The following is an 18044-nucleotide window of genomic DNA, read 5'->3' on the forward strand; positions in this document are numbered from 1 at the left end:
AAACATAGTTTATTCAGCTGTGTTTTTTTTCCACAGTGAATCCAAAAACAGTTACCAAGTCAAAGGCCTCAAATGAAAAATGACCCATAATCTAACAACAACAATGGTTATATGATTTATCAACATGACACTGGAGCCAAGCTGGTGTAATGTTAGCATGAAGCATTTATCACTCAAGGCTGGGTTACTACTGGGTTATAATGAAAGCACCTTAATTGCAGAAGCCGTAGTTTATTATCAGAAACTGGCAACATTTGGTGCTTGTAAATGATGGAAAGTTAACAAAGATATCGGTTATATTTATGATGGCATGTCATTAATGCAAAAACAATGCGAGACATGACTTGAAACCTCTTATTTCAAGGCACAACTGGACAGATGATGTAATTTCAAACACAACTAGTGCTTTAAGTACATTCCATTGATAACAAAAATGCTTTTTATTGGAAGGTGGTTGTTTATTTAAAATCTAAGTCAGCCATTGGGACGTCATGATTGACATTACTGGTACTGAAGTAGGCAGAAATGAGTTCACAACACTGTTATTTTCCTTCAGCCTGCTATGATGCATTCAAGATGTTGAAAATGAGACTGCCGTGTGAGTATGCAGTCCTTCCCTAAAGGTCCTTTGCACATAAGAGGATTAATGATTGTGCCAACAGAATAATAATACAAGACAAACAAAAAATATCAGAGGACTCAAGCTTTTATGTCTGCTTTTGGTGCTCTCCAATGTAATTTTGGAATGTTTAAAGTGTGTGTTTTCATTTAAACATGTTTGTTTTGTTTTTTGTTTTTTGTTTTCTTAGCATTTTTCGCTTACTTTTTGTATATTTTTTCATTTGTTTTGAATAATTACAGCAATAAGTCATACTTCCAAATATTAAGAAAAATATTTGAAATGCTGTTTTTTTTCTGTATACTATATTACAAATAGAAAAACAGCTGATAAGTTTTATAACCAGAAGGATTTGGGATGAGCAATGCTGTTGCAGTAAAAATCATATTTACAGATCTTTCCTCATTCAAACATGATGTCAGAAGCTTGACGCAGACAGTTGGGATATTCAACGGGCATGCTTTGGTGTGTGAGGTTGTTGCCGTCCAGACGCAGATGCTTCAGACGTGAGTAGTTGAGGGGTCCAATGAACTTGCAGAAACTTGTCAGCTCAAACTCTGCAGAGCATCAAAAAGAAGAGTTTGTTAGAAGAGCAGGTAGACAACTGAAAATGTTACTTTGAGTTGTATAATCCTTCAGAATTTAGCACAACAGAAGTGTTTTTCATTCTTTTTCAGAAACTGTTACTGTGTCCATAAATGTATGTGCTGCAATGTATTTTATTACCCAACAACCATGCCAATGCAAAGGAAGCATGGGAGTATGTGGGCAGTGACATTTGGCAATGTTTAACACAGATGTACCCATTTACATGCATAAAGGAAGCATAATGCCAAATTTCCACCAAGTGTGCGACCTCCGTGGTGTGCCAATTTACACTGTGTGTCTCTAAGATGTCTCTTAAAAAGATGTCTGGTGTCCTATAAGCGCTTGTGATTCTCCACTTTCATGAGAACTTTCTTGCCATCCATGATAAAAAAAACAAAAAAAACAAAACAAAACAAAATGCGGAGACCCCCTGACAAACTTTATTTTTAACCTGGTGTAATGATGTAAAGCAGGGCTATCCAAAGTTGGTCCTGCAGGTTTTCAATGTATCCCTGCTCCAACACACCTGGCTTTAATTAAATGGATTCAACAGCCAATGAAGTTTTGCAAAATGAATAATTAGTTTGAGTCAGGTGTGTTGGAACAGGGACACATGGGAAACCTGCGGGATTGTGGCCATCAAGGACCGGAGATGGGCACTTCTGATGTAATGTTTACCGAGTTTAGCCATCGTAAACCTACAGGAAGATTTTATTTTTAAATTTACTGGATGTTTTCCTGTCTGGCTCAATGTTGGGCTCCATTTGTCCTGAAAGTGTGGTTCATAAAAAAGAGACCTGGCGCGTGTATTTCATGGAGGGCCATGATGAGACACTTCTACGCACCTGACAAACCTGTTGTAAACCACACCATTGGCTAAAACAGGCATGATTATGTCCAGAGGCCATAGCACACGCACCTGGTGGAAGTTGGACTTTAAAGAGGCTTTAGACGTGAGAAGAACAGAGTGACTATTGCAATGAAGAGTTTGCAACTGGCTTTTATTGCAGAAGTGCTTGAATATCTGCTGCTAGTGATGATATCGACTGGGCACTGCAGGGTTCAGCTCCCTCAGATCTTGAAATTTAAACCATTGATCGTGCTCAAATTGTGTGATCTGTGCACTTATATTAATAACATACGTCGTAAACTCTTTGCCGGACATTTAAACAACTTTATGGAACAAGGAAGTGTGTTGTTATGTAAACGCAGGGCAGAGGTACCCAAGTCTGGTCCTCAAGATCCATTATCCTTCAACTTTAAGATGCAGCCTTTCTCTAACACACCTAACTCAAATGAATGCTTCGCTACCAGGGGGGAAGGTATTCCGCCATTTTATTTAGGTGTGTTAGAGAAGAGATGCATCTAAAAGTTGAAGGATGTAGATCTTGAGTACTTGGACTTGGGCACCCCTGCTGTAGGGAGTTGTTTACACCCACAGGTCATGAATGACCAATCAACACTGACCAATGTATGGTATGTATGGACCTTTGGCTAAGGTAGTACCAAACACCAGTGAAGGATAGCATCACTCCCTATAAAAGAGCCATACCTTACAATGTAATGAGGTGTGGTTCACTTTTTATTTGGCAAATAAGTTTTTACACTTTAAAAAGTTGTTAAAAATCTAATTGGCTTAATTGATCCATATTCCCCTTCTCACAATACTGCCACATTAAACTCTATATCTCTAAAGAGTATATGGTCTGTATAGTGTGGTGCAAAACCACACACATTTATCATCAGTTGACTGAAACTGTAGAATTAAACAAAGATAAATGGAACTTTTCCATCCAACTTTCTTCAAGAAAACAAGTTGATTTAGCTCTGGGCCCTTTAAGACCAGCTGACCTAAAAGGCCCCCATGCTTGTGATTGGTTGATTTTGTACTTCATATTGCCTCAAAAATTTGCTGGTGTGCAGGTTCTCTTGAGCAGCTTGTTGAGTCCTATACATGCCTACATGTTCTCCAACCCAAATTCAATAAATAACTTTCACAGATACATTAAGCTTGACAGGTAACCTTTACAAACACATTCAACTCAAATGCAATGCTACAATGCTAAGGAGAAAACTTCGCCACTCACTGCTGATCTCATTGGCCTGAAGGTAGAGTTGCTCCAGCTGGTCGTTAATTTCAGGGATGGACTGTAGTTTGTTGAAAGAGAGGTCCAGCTCAACCAGTGATGTTACGTTGAACACTCCAGCGGGAATCCCAGAGTCCACCAGCTTGTTGTGGGAGATCCTCAGGTACTTCAGTGTGGGCAGCTTGTTCAAGTATCCTGCTCCGACACCCTCAATGTCGTTGTAGTCAGCATAGAGGATTTCCAGTGAACTAGGGACTCCAGCTGGCAGCTTCTTCAGCTTGTTATGGCTAACGTCCAAAGAAAGCAGCTTCTTTGGCCCTTTGAAAGCCCCTCCAATGGCTTCAGAGGTTAATTCGTTGTGCTGAACATTGATGGAGGTCAAATTCTCCTTGTCTGTCAAAAGACCTGAAGGAAACTTGGTCAACTTGTTGTGCATAATCTTCAGCTCCTCAAGGGCTTTTGAGGGTGGGATGACTGGCTCTGTAAGGTTGTTATGACTGAAGAATAGCTTCTCCAGTCCTGTGAGTTTGTCAATAGTGCCCTTCTCTATCCTAGCATTGGTGATTTGGTTGTTGTCAAGTATCAGCCAACGCAGAGTATCGGTAACATTATCAAACACTCCTGCCTTGACCTCTTCAATCAGGTTGTTCTGCAGGTACAGGTACTTTATCCCTGTTGGGACTACAGGGACAACTTTAAGCTTGCGGCTATCGCAGTACATCGCACTAGGGAAATGGATTGGGCACTCGCACTCTTGATTACAGTTTGGGCCTGATGGCCCCAGCATGGAATATGGCCGGTAGTCATAGTCATCATACTGGCTTAGGGTCAGGCTGATCAGTGCAGCCATGAGGGGTACACGGAGAGGAAACATGGCTTCTGTGGAAGGGAGGAAAGGAAAGGGGTGAAGGGGGGGTGGTGGATAAAAACAGATCAATATTTAAAATACAAACCTTTAACATAACCATCACATTATTAAAAATGATTAAATAGAGGTTGAATGACAACACTGGCATTTTGACAATTTTAGCTTTTTATTGGAGTCATATTTAAATATTTCTTGATTTAAATGGACTAATTAAAACAAAGGTAAAAAGTTGCTAAACCTGCCCACTAACAAACAATGGCCACACCCAATCTTGGGTGCATCAAACAGTTAAAGGCTCATTTAAAACCAAGTGGGGACAAATGAGTCCAATTCATCATCCTGAGCCATATCACTACATCTGCAGCATTAAGCAGACTGTTTTATAGACTAAACCTATAATACATAAAAGAAGTTCCAGTATATCCATGCATCCTTTCCCCTTTCCAATAGCAAGTTGAGTTTAATCTTTTGTAAATGCACCGGTCGTGCAAAGTACAGTCTGATAAATTCCAGATCCATGAAAAATGCAGAGAGACACTGGATCCAAGAGAAGCTGATCATTTTCCAAAGGCATAAAAGGATACTGGTGAGCTTTATAAACGTGTTAGGTTGTGACTGGTAAACCACCAAAATGCAAATGACCGCAGTTTTTTGTACTTATTTTTCTTTAGTGCACAAGTATTTTATCCTTTTCTCTTGCAGAACCATGCAGTACCCATGGCCCAAAGCCCATCAGGAGACCGAAATAAAGAGGAATAGTCAAATGCATGCAAGCCTACCTGTGCTTCTCTTTCTTCGTGTGCATGGGGTGGAGGGCCAAGAGGTAAGAACAGTGTGGTGTTCAAAAACTGGAAGTCTCTGGAGAAAAACAGAGAAAGAAAGAAAGAGGGGGAGGAGAGACGAGTTGATGGAGAGACAGAAGGGGAAAGGGGAGGGAAGGATAGGAAGTGGTGGGATGGAAGACTTAAACAGGAGTCAGTACATTCATCAGCACGAGTGTCTCAGAGGAGCATCGCCCAAAAACTGTACATTAACCAAGAGCAGGTGTGACAAAGAAAAAGAATATTTTACAACTGTGTTTCCTAATGTCTATTTGTGATCTTTACAAGCAAACTTCCTGATTATTTTGCTTGTTTGAAAACTAAACCTGCGTTTCACTTTAGTAAGGCTGTGCATGGAAAAATCTAATGAGTAGGAGAGGTTGTGCGGAAAAATGTGAAAACAATCTTTGGCAGCCATTTAACCCAGGCGCATGCCAGTTCAGAATAAATTTGCTTGAGCTGCAAATTAGGCTTTGGAAAGTCTGACAAAATGGCAATAAAAACAGCCAGAACAGACTTACGTAAGAGTTCACGCAAACATGTCTTCTCTTCTGTTTTTGACCAGAAAGAAAAATACAATGACTGATTAAAGTAGATCCAAACTAATCCCATATGTCTGTCATAACTTCTACTTTCCATTGTTGCACCCTCATATTTATTTTATATCCTTCAAAAAGCCTGCATGGTAGATCCAGGTGCAGGTGAAGAGGAATTGAGGAGTGAATAACCAAATGTTTACCCAATTTGTTCATGAACGTCCATCACAATATTAGTGCATACTTGGAGCTGGCACCTGGATTTGATTGGTCGCAGTGTGATCTGGTTCTCTTCTCGCATACCATTCTCAGACACCATCTTAGACACACTTCTCACCATGTGGAAAACGTTCATACTTTCTTCATTCTACAGTGTAAACCCTTCTAAATTTTCCCATTTTTCTTGTTGGAAAGCAGATATTTTAGCCAGGTAATCTTTGTCTTTAGATTTTAGCTTAACAACATTTAGCCTGTTCAAACATTAAGTCTACACCAGCTTTAACCAGACAACATCCTTCAGTTTTCTGAAGTTTAATTCTGTTTCTGCAGATGCCATGCAGTTATTCCTTGTTTTATGAATGCTGCTTCCACATACGCTGGAATAAAGTATTTTCCCAATACACCAAGATCTTGGTAAACCTGTAGCAACAAGAATGTCACAAAAAACCTTCAATAAATCTTAATCAATTAGAAGAGATATCAAGCATATTCATTGTACATGCACACAAAACACACAATGCTTGACATGTGGACAATTTTCAAACAAACCCTTTGAGGTTTTAAATTAGAAGGATGGAAAGAAATGTCTCACAACCTCCACAGAGAGAAGGTAAACAAGATTCCTCCTTTAGTTTAGTTTAGTATGTCAGAGACCTTAAACTTGGCACTTTCATTTGATTTTTGTATTTACTTTGGTCTCTGTGCATTTTTTCCCTTTTGTTATAAGACACTTTTCTTTTGAACATTGTTGCTTTTACAGAGGTATACCTTAACTAGTAAATATGTAAAGCATCTTTTAACATCATCATTGTCTGGTTTGATCGTCCACTGACTTGTTTATGGAAGAAAAAGTTGAGTGAATTGTGATAAAACACTGTCAAAAACAAACAGCTGTGTGGACTTGTAATGAGAAGACATGGTTGGAGGGATTTTAACTGCAGAGTCAGAGCAGATGACCCAAAGGCCATGTGAGCAAGTCATTAGTCTTGTTGGGTCACTTGTTGAGGAACTCATGGATCACGTAACACATGCAGACTGTTTCACATGCAGTGACATCTTTTGGAATCTGAGCCTTCCAAACACAACTTGTTTTCACTTGCATCACGTACTGTTGTTAATTGGAGCCCCTCTCTACCATCAAAATCAATACAGAGGGAATCCTTTTAGTGGCACCAGTGTAGACATGGTGGAACTACATCTTCATCCTTCCTTACTGGTCCAGATAGATGCTTTGAAACAGTGAATTTTAAACTATTTTACAATCCTGCCTGAATGTTTTTAATTCCTAAATCTAGATGAAATTGTTTTGGCCAAACCTAACTAAAGTGTAAGTAAAACCAAATAAAACAGAAAAAAGTGAAAAACACAACTGACTCTGACTGGTCTAAAGGTCACATCTCATGACTCTTCACTTGTTAGGAGAGCTTCCATCATTAAATCTCAGGATGCCCCGATACCGGCTCAATACCAAGCATGTGTATTCGTACTTAGTATTAATAAAAGTGTACCGATACCACAACTGATACCACACTAGTCAAGCTAGTGCAAATGTTATTATATTTGTATTGGTGAGGTAACTTCAGGAAGAAAGGGTAATTTATTTCAACCTAATGAAATCTTATACAGTTATAACAGCAATAATAACCATAGTCACAATAATGTTCACATAAACAGATTTGGTATTGGCAAATATCGATATCGGCAGATATTCAAATTTCAGATATCTGTATCGGATTGGAACTCCCAAAGAGTGGATTGGTTAATCCCTAAGTAAATCCATTTCTATGCAGAGACTTCTTATGCGGAGTCTCTGGAGGGCGAGAGCCTGTTCCAGCTACCAGGCGAGAGGCGAGGTAGACCAAATACAAGTCACCAACCCATCGCAGGGCCAACACAGGCATTATGAAGACGTGCTGAACTATAAATACATAAACACTCAATGAAGGTGTTAAACAATTAGTGGTCAGGTTCTGTAATTCATGAGGCCAATACTTCAGGATCCTCAGGTTGAAGGACGTCGTAGGAAGGTTCCTAACTGACTAAAATGACTGGAAATGTCTGAATAGATACTTTGAATTTTGGTGAAATCTTTCTAAATAAAAAGTAAAGCAGTTCTTTGTAGCCTGATTTTTTTTCTACATAACCTTGAGCTTTGGGTTTATGTTTTGTTCTTATTTTTTCTTATGTAGTCTGCTCTTAATTTCTGCTCTTTGTTGTCTTTTAACTTCCTATCCTTTTTTTTATATTTTATTTTGAAGAGTTTAACTCTTAATACATTCTCTTCAGTTTACTTCCTGCTCCTTTCATTCTGGTTCCCTGCTTCTCATTTTGTAATTAGCCCCTGTGTAATAGTGCTCCATGTTTTCCTTTCCTTCCTGCCAGTTTGTTGTATTGTTTATTGTTAATATTACAAATAGTCTGTCTTACCATGAAGTGGGGTGTAATGGGGTCATGTCCAGGGTGTATCCTGCCCTGCATCAAACAACTGTAGCCAGTGGAAAGACCCAATCCCCCCTATAAACTCTTAATTGGATTAAGCAGGTTTAGAAAATGAATGACCTTTTAGTAAACACCTCAAACTTGACAGAAACAGGATAACTAATTAAACTCTCCCATAGTGACTATAATGCCAGTCTTGGCAATTCATGGTAATTTACACAGACTGAAGAATATTTGTGAGTTTATGATATCATAAATGATATAATTTATCGTTATATTATCATATATTTGACCTGGCTGTACATTTGCATAATTTTTATAACCAAAGTGAAATATTTCCTGACAGTGGACTGCACAACACGCTGGCTGTAAATTGTTCATGGGAAAAATTGAGAAGTTTCTTTCTGAATAATCGGCTTAATCTGCACGGGCTGGACCAGAAGGTTGGCCTATTGGGGTCATGGTCCAACCCCTAAGATCAGACTGGCCCTTCCAGTGGCACCCCAAAAATGAATAATGAAAGTGGATGGATGCACTTCAGAGTTAATCTCCACTCACTCTGCCATGTTGTTGATCCTAATTCTGCATTTATACAACATTAAACATTATGCAAGCCCTATGATGGACTGGCGAGCTGTCTAGGTTATACCCCGCCTCGTGCCCAAAGCCTGCTGGGATAGGCTTCAGCTCCCTGCAACCCTAAATTGGACTAAACGATTCAGATAATGAATGAGTGATGAACATTACGCAACATTAAAGCCCTTGTTAGAAAAAACTGTAAAAGAAAACACCATTGTTTTATAGTTTTTGCTTTACTTTTTAAATGAGACGACCTACTTAGTTGTATTGATTAGGTAATTATTTAATAAAGGACTCTTTTCCTAGTCGGGTCTGAGGTTTCTTTTGAAAGATCTAAACTTTTCTTTTTATACAACAGTTCATGTCAGAAGGGAGAGTTTTCACAGTAGAAATGCAGGATAATCATAAATGGAACAACTAATGTTATTTACATTTTCTAAGAGAAAAGCCTGTCTATAATGTCGATAAAATGCCTTTTATTGAGAATGGTTGGCTGTCAATTTACTGTACTAATACTCAGAGGCCTGTTGATAACTTTCGTTTTATGAGAAAATATTCTTGTTTTTTCATAAAATCTCACTTTACTGCTGTTGGACACAGATTTAATAGACACCGTGATGTTAAATCAAATCAATAAAACTCTGGGCTGTAAAATTGAGACAATAGGCTTTAAAATGCTGAAAGTGCTCGGCTGAGTTGAGGAAAGCTAAGCAAAAAAATGTGCTTGGTTTCATAATTATTCACAAGTATTTTCACATTACAATTATCATTAATTATTCTTAATCTGATGACAAGAAATGTTCAAGAATGGGTGCACACCAATTCTTCAATTGGCTCTCTGTGCCTGCTTTCTTTCTTTGTCTTCATACACTGATATATTTCCATTGGTTCAGACACAGTTGACATTGGTGCCACTTCATCAGTAAGCAGCCAAAAATATTTATTTCTTTGAGGCTGCTGTGTTTTTACCTCTGTTACTGGCAGTACTTTCTGTAAACACACATTTAAATGATTCCAGACAGGTCTGGAGACAGAAAGAGACATTTTGTCATTTTGCTTGGTCACTGTGCTCCTGTTGAGAATCTGTGGATATTTACTTTGATGCTTTCATATCCTTTCCATTGGACCAGAAGGGAGATGTTGGCTTCGATCAGCGTTTTCCTACTATTTTGTTAGCAGCAAAATATTACTTGTATGAGGGTGTTACGCTCATAGTGACAGTTGTGTTTACTTTTATGCTTCATACAGCATGTAGAAATAACAGAATATTGTGTTTTAAATGGCAAAAGCTTTTCTATACACATCAAATCCCAGTGACCATGCTAAAAAGATTTTGCTGCACCATTTATCTAATTTTCCTTGCAAACAGACATGCAATTCCTTTATATTTGCCAATCTTTTCATATGTTTTCTCCCTCACCGAGGCGGCATAGATATAAATGTTCTTAGAGCTATACAGGACTATGCTCATTATCTTTTATAAATTAATGCCGTCCTGCATTTTAAAGCCTTCTCACCCCAGTGGGTGAGAATTACTCTCATGTAGTGATGCCAACCTTCAGCGGCTAAAAGTGAAGTCTTCGCAGAAGTGCCAAAAATTACAGTTCACCCTTCATCCACTAGGGGCTCCAAAACAGAGCAAACCCCCATAGACTCCCATGTTAGAAAGACCAACTTCACAGCAGATATAAACATGTTTACAGGCTGGTACAAAAATCCATTTTAGGTTTAATAGGTTTACCTTCATGACAACTGTGAGGGCAGTGAATTTATTATAACTCCTCTGTTTTTAAGTAATTTATTCTCGAAATTCTATATAATTAGGAGCATGTCCTTTTGATTGATGGTTATCTGATATCTGGCTGCAAGGAGGAGGAATGTAGCACAACCATGGATTTTAGCCGGTTAATATGTGGGCTAAAGCAAATTCACACTATCTCCATTAGCTGGTTATCTCCTGTTAGCTTTGGGTCAGGTTGGTTAGCGCAGAGCTACAGGAATGTTGGAGTTTGACAGACGTCAATAATTTACCTCCACGCTTACACCTTCCCTCTCAGCTCCACTTCTTGGCCCATTTTTTTTTTTTTCCTGGAGAAGCGGCACATGTGATCCTGCCAAGATGGTGATGTCTGAACCGCCCATTGACCTTCAATTCAGCTCTATAGAAACCTACGGGTGACGTCTATTCATCTTTTATTTACACGCTGAGTGGTGCGCTAATCAAATGCAAACATCCGAGTAGTGCTCTGGCCCCTTGCTGTTTAAGCACATTATTACTACTACCTAAGCCACCAAAAAATGTGACTATTTTAACATTTTGCACAAGTTTGACTGTCCTATAAGGGGACGTGGTTCAGAACAATATTTAATTCTGTTTCGTCCCTCCATGTATCTGGTACTAAGCTACTGCTAATTGCTAATGCAATTTTTTTTAAAATACATAAATGATGAAACACAAGTGAAAACTCTCAAAACATAAATCTGAAAAAAACGCATGGTGGACTGCTGGTATGACTTCTGTGAAGAGTAACAGCAAGCGCAAACTGTTGCAATGGAGCTTTTCCATTGCAAGCTAACTCACAAATTAGCATCTCTGCTATCATTTTATACAGCACGTAACAGTAAATGACTCAACGTAGACAGGAGGATAAAGTAGCTGCTGGACTACCTGCTGAATTTCTAACAAAACACCAAAATAAATTCCATTGTTATATTGAATCAACTTACCTGTCCAGCAGAAAGCTGCAACCTCCACCTCAGTTCTGAAGTCCCTCATTAACTGTATCCACCTGGTAAACGCTACAGCCATGTAGACTCACATTTTCTCCTGGTTATTATTTCTTTTTCTCTTTTTGGCTATTTTTCGTCCCTCTCGTGAGGCTGGAAGTAGTGGTGGTCCTCCATTTATATGGAAAATGGCAAGTTTTCCATTGAATCCAAATTAGTTCTGCACTGTACATTTGAAAACAATTTACAAAATTAAAGTGTTGCCTTGCATTTGTGATATGTTGATATATGGAAAAGACACATACAAAGCCAAACTCCGTTCAATGGAAACACCTGCAAATTGCAATGTTTGTTTGTCAAAGCTTTTATTTAGTAAAAAACTGTAATGGAAATGTAGCTATAGACTCTATATAAAAGAAGTTGAGGACACAGCCAGAAGAGTCCTCAATCCTGTGTGCAAGAATGAAATGACAATTGTTAACTGACCTTGAAAACGAGAACTTTTTTTCTCGTTTCTCTTGAATTATGTTGCAGGTTCATCGGACATCTTTTACAATCCCAATTTTAGTACTTTTGTTAGTGTTTGAAAGTAATGTAAACAATATTCCAACACCAAGTGGAATTCATTCAGACTTGCCTGTTTGGTTAAGAACTCATGAATCTGTTGGCAGTTTAACAGGCCTGAGCATGTTAAGCTTATTCATTCATGTGCTCCCATTTCCACTTCACTCAATTCCTATTCCTATTAACATAGATTAATATCGCGTGCTAGTTATGCTAACATGACATGTTGCAACACAACCATAAATGGACTTTAAAGTTAGTTGGTTTAATGATATAATCTCATGTATTGTTTACATGTCTTGCCTGTAAATGGGCTTCACTCAGTAGTTTGAAATTTATTGGCAAACAAGCTTCTGTGCTTTATTTGCTTGGGATTTGTTTTGTGACACCAGTCTGCCAAGGATTGTCGTTGAATGTTAGCCTGAATGGCTAAATCAGACGTGATCCTGACTGGTCATGCAATTAACCCATTAAGCTCTTGGCTATTTTTTCCTAAAATTGAAAGCATCTAAATGTGCGGTCCTTTCCACAACTTTAAGGTTAACTGGATGACCTTGGGCTTTAAGAATAAAAGCCACTTGGGAGGATTTTAAAATACAAATAGTCTCTTGATCCTTGTGACCAGGTTGTGTTAAGATAAAAAGAAAAATAGACATTTTCACATTAGCCCCAAGTCTCATAGCAATGAACCGATTGAAGTCATGTCACTAAAACTTTTCTAAATGGTTTATTAAACTTTCTGCAATAGAAAAGAAACCCAACAAATAAATGGTTAATTTTAGTTCAATCTAAGTATGTCATGCTTAGAAACCAGTAAGCTTTTGCAACCAGAGGTGGTATAGGAAGAATCAGAGAAGAAAATATTTCTTTAATAAACTTTTTTCCACGTCTGAGCCAGTTGTTAACATTAAGATAAGCTTGTAGACATTTTTATCAACCCGCTTGAAGTAAAGGTAAAACTAAGAAGTGTGAATTTAGATGTGGATTTATTTACTTTTATGCATACTGCAACAACACTGCGCTGACGGCAACAGTAACTACAGAAATGGAGCCAAAACAATTACATCTGGGAAACATGAGTTAATGTATCTTTGAAAAAGATTTAAAGACACTATTCTTCTGTACATAAAATCTTTGCTTTTGTAAAATATTCTCAAATGATCTTATAGAAAGCTTTACAGTTGTTCTTGTATCACAGCATGAAGGTATTTGCATGTTCTCCCCATTGATTGCGACATTTACAGTTGATGAAAAGAGGTAATCTGCAGAGAATGGTTGATCTTGTTTTCTTCCATTTTGAAGAACATCTGGGTCTTTTCATGACTGATTGCTGAAGCTAAATAAATGAAATTGTTTATTGCATGAATGAAACAAAATGTAAAAACTGGCTCATGGTCGTACACTGAAAATTTAAACTTTTCAGCTTGTCAGCCTTTCTCTCCAACACCACACATATTCTTCGCACATGTAAAGAGGTAAAAATACTACACAACTAGTGCACACATGCACATGCTCCCAGAGAGGGACACAGATGGAGATCCAAGCAAGCATATTAACAAACAGGATATTCTTGGACCTGTTGGCGCAGAAACACAGAAGCTTCTAATAAAACCTCAGACAGCACCCAGACACCACCTTCTGTTCCTGCTGTGTGGTCATGTGTTAAGTACTGTGCTTAAAACAGAGACTCATCCCTGTGCAGGCCGAGTGATTCTCTCACCTTGTGTCTCATGGGCTTGCATGTGCTTAAAGACTGACCCTGTGAATGAAATCCAATGAGATGATCTTGTTAGCGCAGAGGACCTCTGATCTGCTTTGCTGAAATCATCTTACATCACAGAAACACAACCTAAATTTCTTTTAATTCCTAAATGATGGGGTGTACTGTAATTTAGATTAAAGTGAAGTCCTTTGTTTTTATATGAAAAGGCCTTAAATGCAGTAATAGCTGGGTTGAACCTATTGGTCCAGTGTTAGAATTTTGGGAACTTGACGAAAATGACATCAAAACAAGGTATAAACCCTTGTTTAAGCTGCATTTAATTGGTGCAGTGTGAAACGTCCCCATAGATGTATGAGACATCTGCTTTTCTGCAGGATCTCACCGCTCATCTCTTGGTTAAAGAGCTCAGGTTACTTTAGTTGCATAAGAGCAACAGGATGAAACACACACTCACACCTACAGACACATGCACAAGCAGAAACACAAGCAAGAACTGAGCGTGTGTGTGCAAATGTGATCTGATGGTGCAGCCATTCCTCTTCAAGACGTATAGCCACCAGATACACAAACACACACACACACACTGGCAAAAAGCCTAAATCAACAAGTCTAAGTGCTTGAGGTCTGGAAGATAGATGTCTGCTCAGAACATCAAGTTGTGAGCTGCTTATACGCGTGTGTTTGATTCATGTGAAGAGAGGGATGGAAAATTGAAAGTGCTTGTCTGATAATCACCACATGGGGGCAACAGATTGAAGTGCATTCATGTTTCTGGGCTGAACTCGCTCCGAGGTTCTGGGATGAGCTCCAGAGCTCAAACACTGATGCTTTGTCCTGGTGTAAAGGAAGTAGATGTCCCAAGTCACATCAGAAAGAGGGAGAAGACGAGCGAGACCTAATCCTTGTCTTATTTATCATTTATTGATATTAAATTGTTTTCAAATTTACCTACCTTTATTTCACATAATTTCTCCACTTTATCTCACATTTATTATGTTTGTAGCAGAAACACTCTGAAGATGCAGCTGAGTTTAGTCAAGCTACTAGAGGTGGGTGAGACTTGATCAGCAGGGCCATGTACTAAGACAGGAATGTTTCTCTAACTCACGCACTCACTTACACTGCTGTGATAACAGCGGCCACACTAGAGACATGACAAATAAAATATCTTTACATTATTACTGTGGGTTAAGTGGATATGCTTATATACAGAAAGACAAGCTAGCAGCTTTGAATTACTGTCTGGTGGTGCTGACAGGCTGGATACTTGTGTCTGACTACAATGACTAATGTGGCTAGCTTCACAATGGTGTTGGAGTCTATCTAGGCCTGATCTGTGTCATTCCTCTTTACTCAAAAGTCATCAATATCCTAATTTTTCCTCATTTTTATATCTTCCTATACAAACTAAGGGGTTACAGACTATATTTGGCCATATTTTTATGCCATTGCCTAATTCAAAGCCAACTAGCATCCTTGCTAGCTATCTGAAAATCAAACTGGATCGTGTAGCTCTAGCTTAGTCAGCAAAGACATTTGCCTCATCTTTAAAATGTATCTTTAGCTCCATTGTGAAACTCTTGTTTAATTTAGTGACCCTGTATTCCTGTAATACTTTCACTTAAAACTAAATATCCGATGATTTCCTCACATTATCTGAAACCAATCTAGCGCCGCCATGTAACTAGATTAGGTTAGCTTCAAGCTAACATCTGGTTAATGGCCTTACACAACATTAGAACTGTAATTCACAGGGACTAAACTCTTTCATTAACAAGTCACCAAATGCCAATATTTTAAAAGATAACTAATCAAGAAATAACTTTAAATTCACTTAAACTTATGCAGAGACAATAGTGATTTATGTGTGTATAGAAAGACATTTTTGTGTAAGGTGGCACCAGGGGTATCACATCAGATTTTTTAGATGACCACCCCTGTGGTTCCACCCTGCTACCGCCATCTCAGTACAATTGCAATACAGTATACAGTGTGCATATATATATATATATATATATATATATATATATATATATATATATATATATATATATATATATATATATATATATATATATATATTTATAGAGAGAGAGAGATATAGAGAGTTCCAGTGTTCTGATAAAACTGGAAAGTACTGTTCCTTTCACCCACTAGGCCATCTCTGATTCTTCTTTAAGTCCTTGGTATTTCTCCAGTTTCTTGTGTTTACCATTGGGGGTGGCTACTTCTATTGCTATTTAGTTTTCAGGATAAAATACCAGGTAACAATAACGATTATTATTTGTTTTGTCATGAAAACTGGGGTATATCAGCTGTTCAGTTTGGGAAAAAAAAGTGAATTCTATCAGTTCTTTACTGTAATCACAAGATAAGGGAATGTCTCTGAGGACTGAGAGTAAGAAGCGTAAAAGGAACCAGACTAACTTTTTTTTTTTCAGTTTTTCTGCAGTATTGTGAGATAATGGGGAAAATTAGTCTTGTTATCTTAATATCAATGTTTTCATAAGATAAGACTAATTAAATTCTTATCTGAACACACCAAAATGATCAGTTTGTGAAATCAGGATGTCACCAGAATAGATCATTTAAACCATGATCTCTCTCGGCATCATTATAAAAGCACAAAGACTGTTATTGCACTGAGGAAGCTGTCAATTTAATGTTTTAATCACTTCATAATATGAACCAGTTGAGTGGGTTGTAGGAACAAGAATAAAAGAAAAGCTAAAGAGTAAATGATTAGCGTTGTAATATTTCATATCTGTTTTACACACCGTGTCTGCAATGTGAAAAGGAGCCTGAAGAATCTCAGATTTGTGAGAAATGATAAAATCCCTCCCTGCATTCTTCACTCAGGCATCTCAGCTATGAAATATTTCATGGGAGTTTGCCTTTTTTTTCTCTCTTTAACCTAAATATCCCATTCATCTTAAATGATTAAAGGTTTGTGTGCTCAAAGCTCATAAATATTCCTTGTGCAAACAAATGCATCCACAAAACTAACCAATAAAATGTGGAGGCTGTAGATATGTTTGTATACAGATTTATTTTTCTTTACAACCTTCACCCACTCACCTTATGAACTGTACAGTAATTCTACGATGGCTCAGTGTTGGTCAGTTTACGACCCACATTGTCCGTTCACAGAGGCCTGACTGCACATGTTCACTCTGTGTGTGTGATCCCCGCTGGGAGGTCTGGTTGCCTCCCACAAGCTGGACTAGAGACTCCAAACTGAAAGCATTTGCTGTCTATTTGTATATATTGATGCATATAATATGCACAGACCATCTTCTTATAGACTGGCGACCTGTACAGAAACCCTGAGAGCAAGCTAGGAACATCTCCAGAAAAAACAAGTTATCCATTCACCACTTTTATCCTTGTAGCTTGCAAAAAGCTTGAATACACAGTGATGCTTTATTTATGGTTAAAAAACAGCACGTAAGTGAGATTAATTTATTGTTGCCTCTTCATGAAAGCCTGCCAACATGCTGAGCATTTGGGCTTAATAAACTGCTGTCATGGTACAAATCTTTAGAAGAAGGGGAATCTGTATTTATTCCTTGACAGGAGTAGTTTCTGTGGTCTGAAGGAACATCTGTAATGGGACTTATTGTTACCAGATGGGAAGAAACCAATGCTTTGCTCAAAGGCAGGAAGTGACAGAAGCAAAATTGAATTAGGACCCTTTGAAGTTGAAGCGTGTAAAAATGGTGTATTCTTATGTAAAAATCTTAGACGTCATCTGGTCAAAACCTGTATGTAAAATGAAATATTGACTGTTTGGGCTCATTTCTTTTCATTTAGCAAATCCTTGCCTTTATATCACTTATTGTGGATATCTCAACCTTTCATGAATTGTGTCCACTAGTAGACACCTCTATAAATGCTGTTATCTAGCATATGCAGGTGCTCATATTTGTTTTTCAGAATAGATAAAACTACACAAAAACTGATAATAAAAAAAAAAAAAAAATTATATATATATATATATATATATATATATATATATATATATATATATATATATATATATATATATATATATATAATTATGACTGACTCTGTTTTTATTAATGGGTCAAAAGGTTAAGAAAGTTAATCTGCACATTTTAAGCAGTCCACCATTTTAGCAATGTGCTTACTTTTTAGGCCCCTACTGAAAATTGCATTCCTGTACTGACATAAGTACCCTTCTGCAACCACAAGGTCTATTACATTTGATTATAAGTATTATTCTTTTTTAATAATTTTCATGGTTACCAACG

At 37.8% G+C, this 18044-nt stretch overlaps 1 protein-coding gene across 1 annotated transcript; it reads right to left on the reverse strand.

The window, feature by feature from the left end:
* On the reverse strand, window positions 1–5060 carry lum (lumican). The gene is made up of 3 exons (XM_079262917.1): window positions 4942–5060; window positions 3295–4173; window positions 1–1176 (listed from the first exon to the last, which is right to left on the reverse strand). The coding sequence occupies exons 2-3, from the start codon at window positions 4166–4168 to the stop codon at window positions 1022–1024; spliced, it is 1029 nt and encodes a 342-aa protein (XP_079119043.1). The 5' UTR covers window positions 4169–4173; window positions 4942–5060; the 3' UTR covers window positions 1–1021.
* Between the last annotated feature and the right edge of the window lie 12984 nt (window positions 5061–18044).

This window comes from Telmatherina bonti, assembly GCF_933228915.1.
Source record: "Telmatherina bonti genome assembly, chromosome: 23".
Taxonomy (NCBI): Eukaryota; Metazoa; Chordata; class Actinopteri; order Atheriniformes; family Telmatherinidae; genus Telmatherina; species Telmatherina bonti.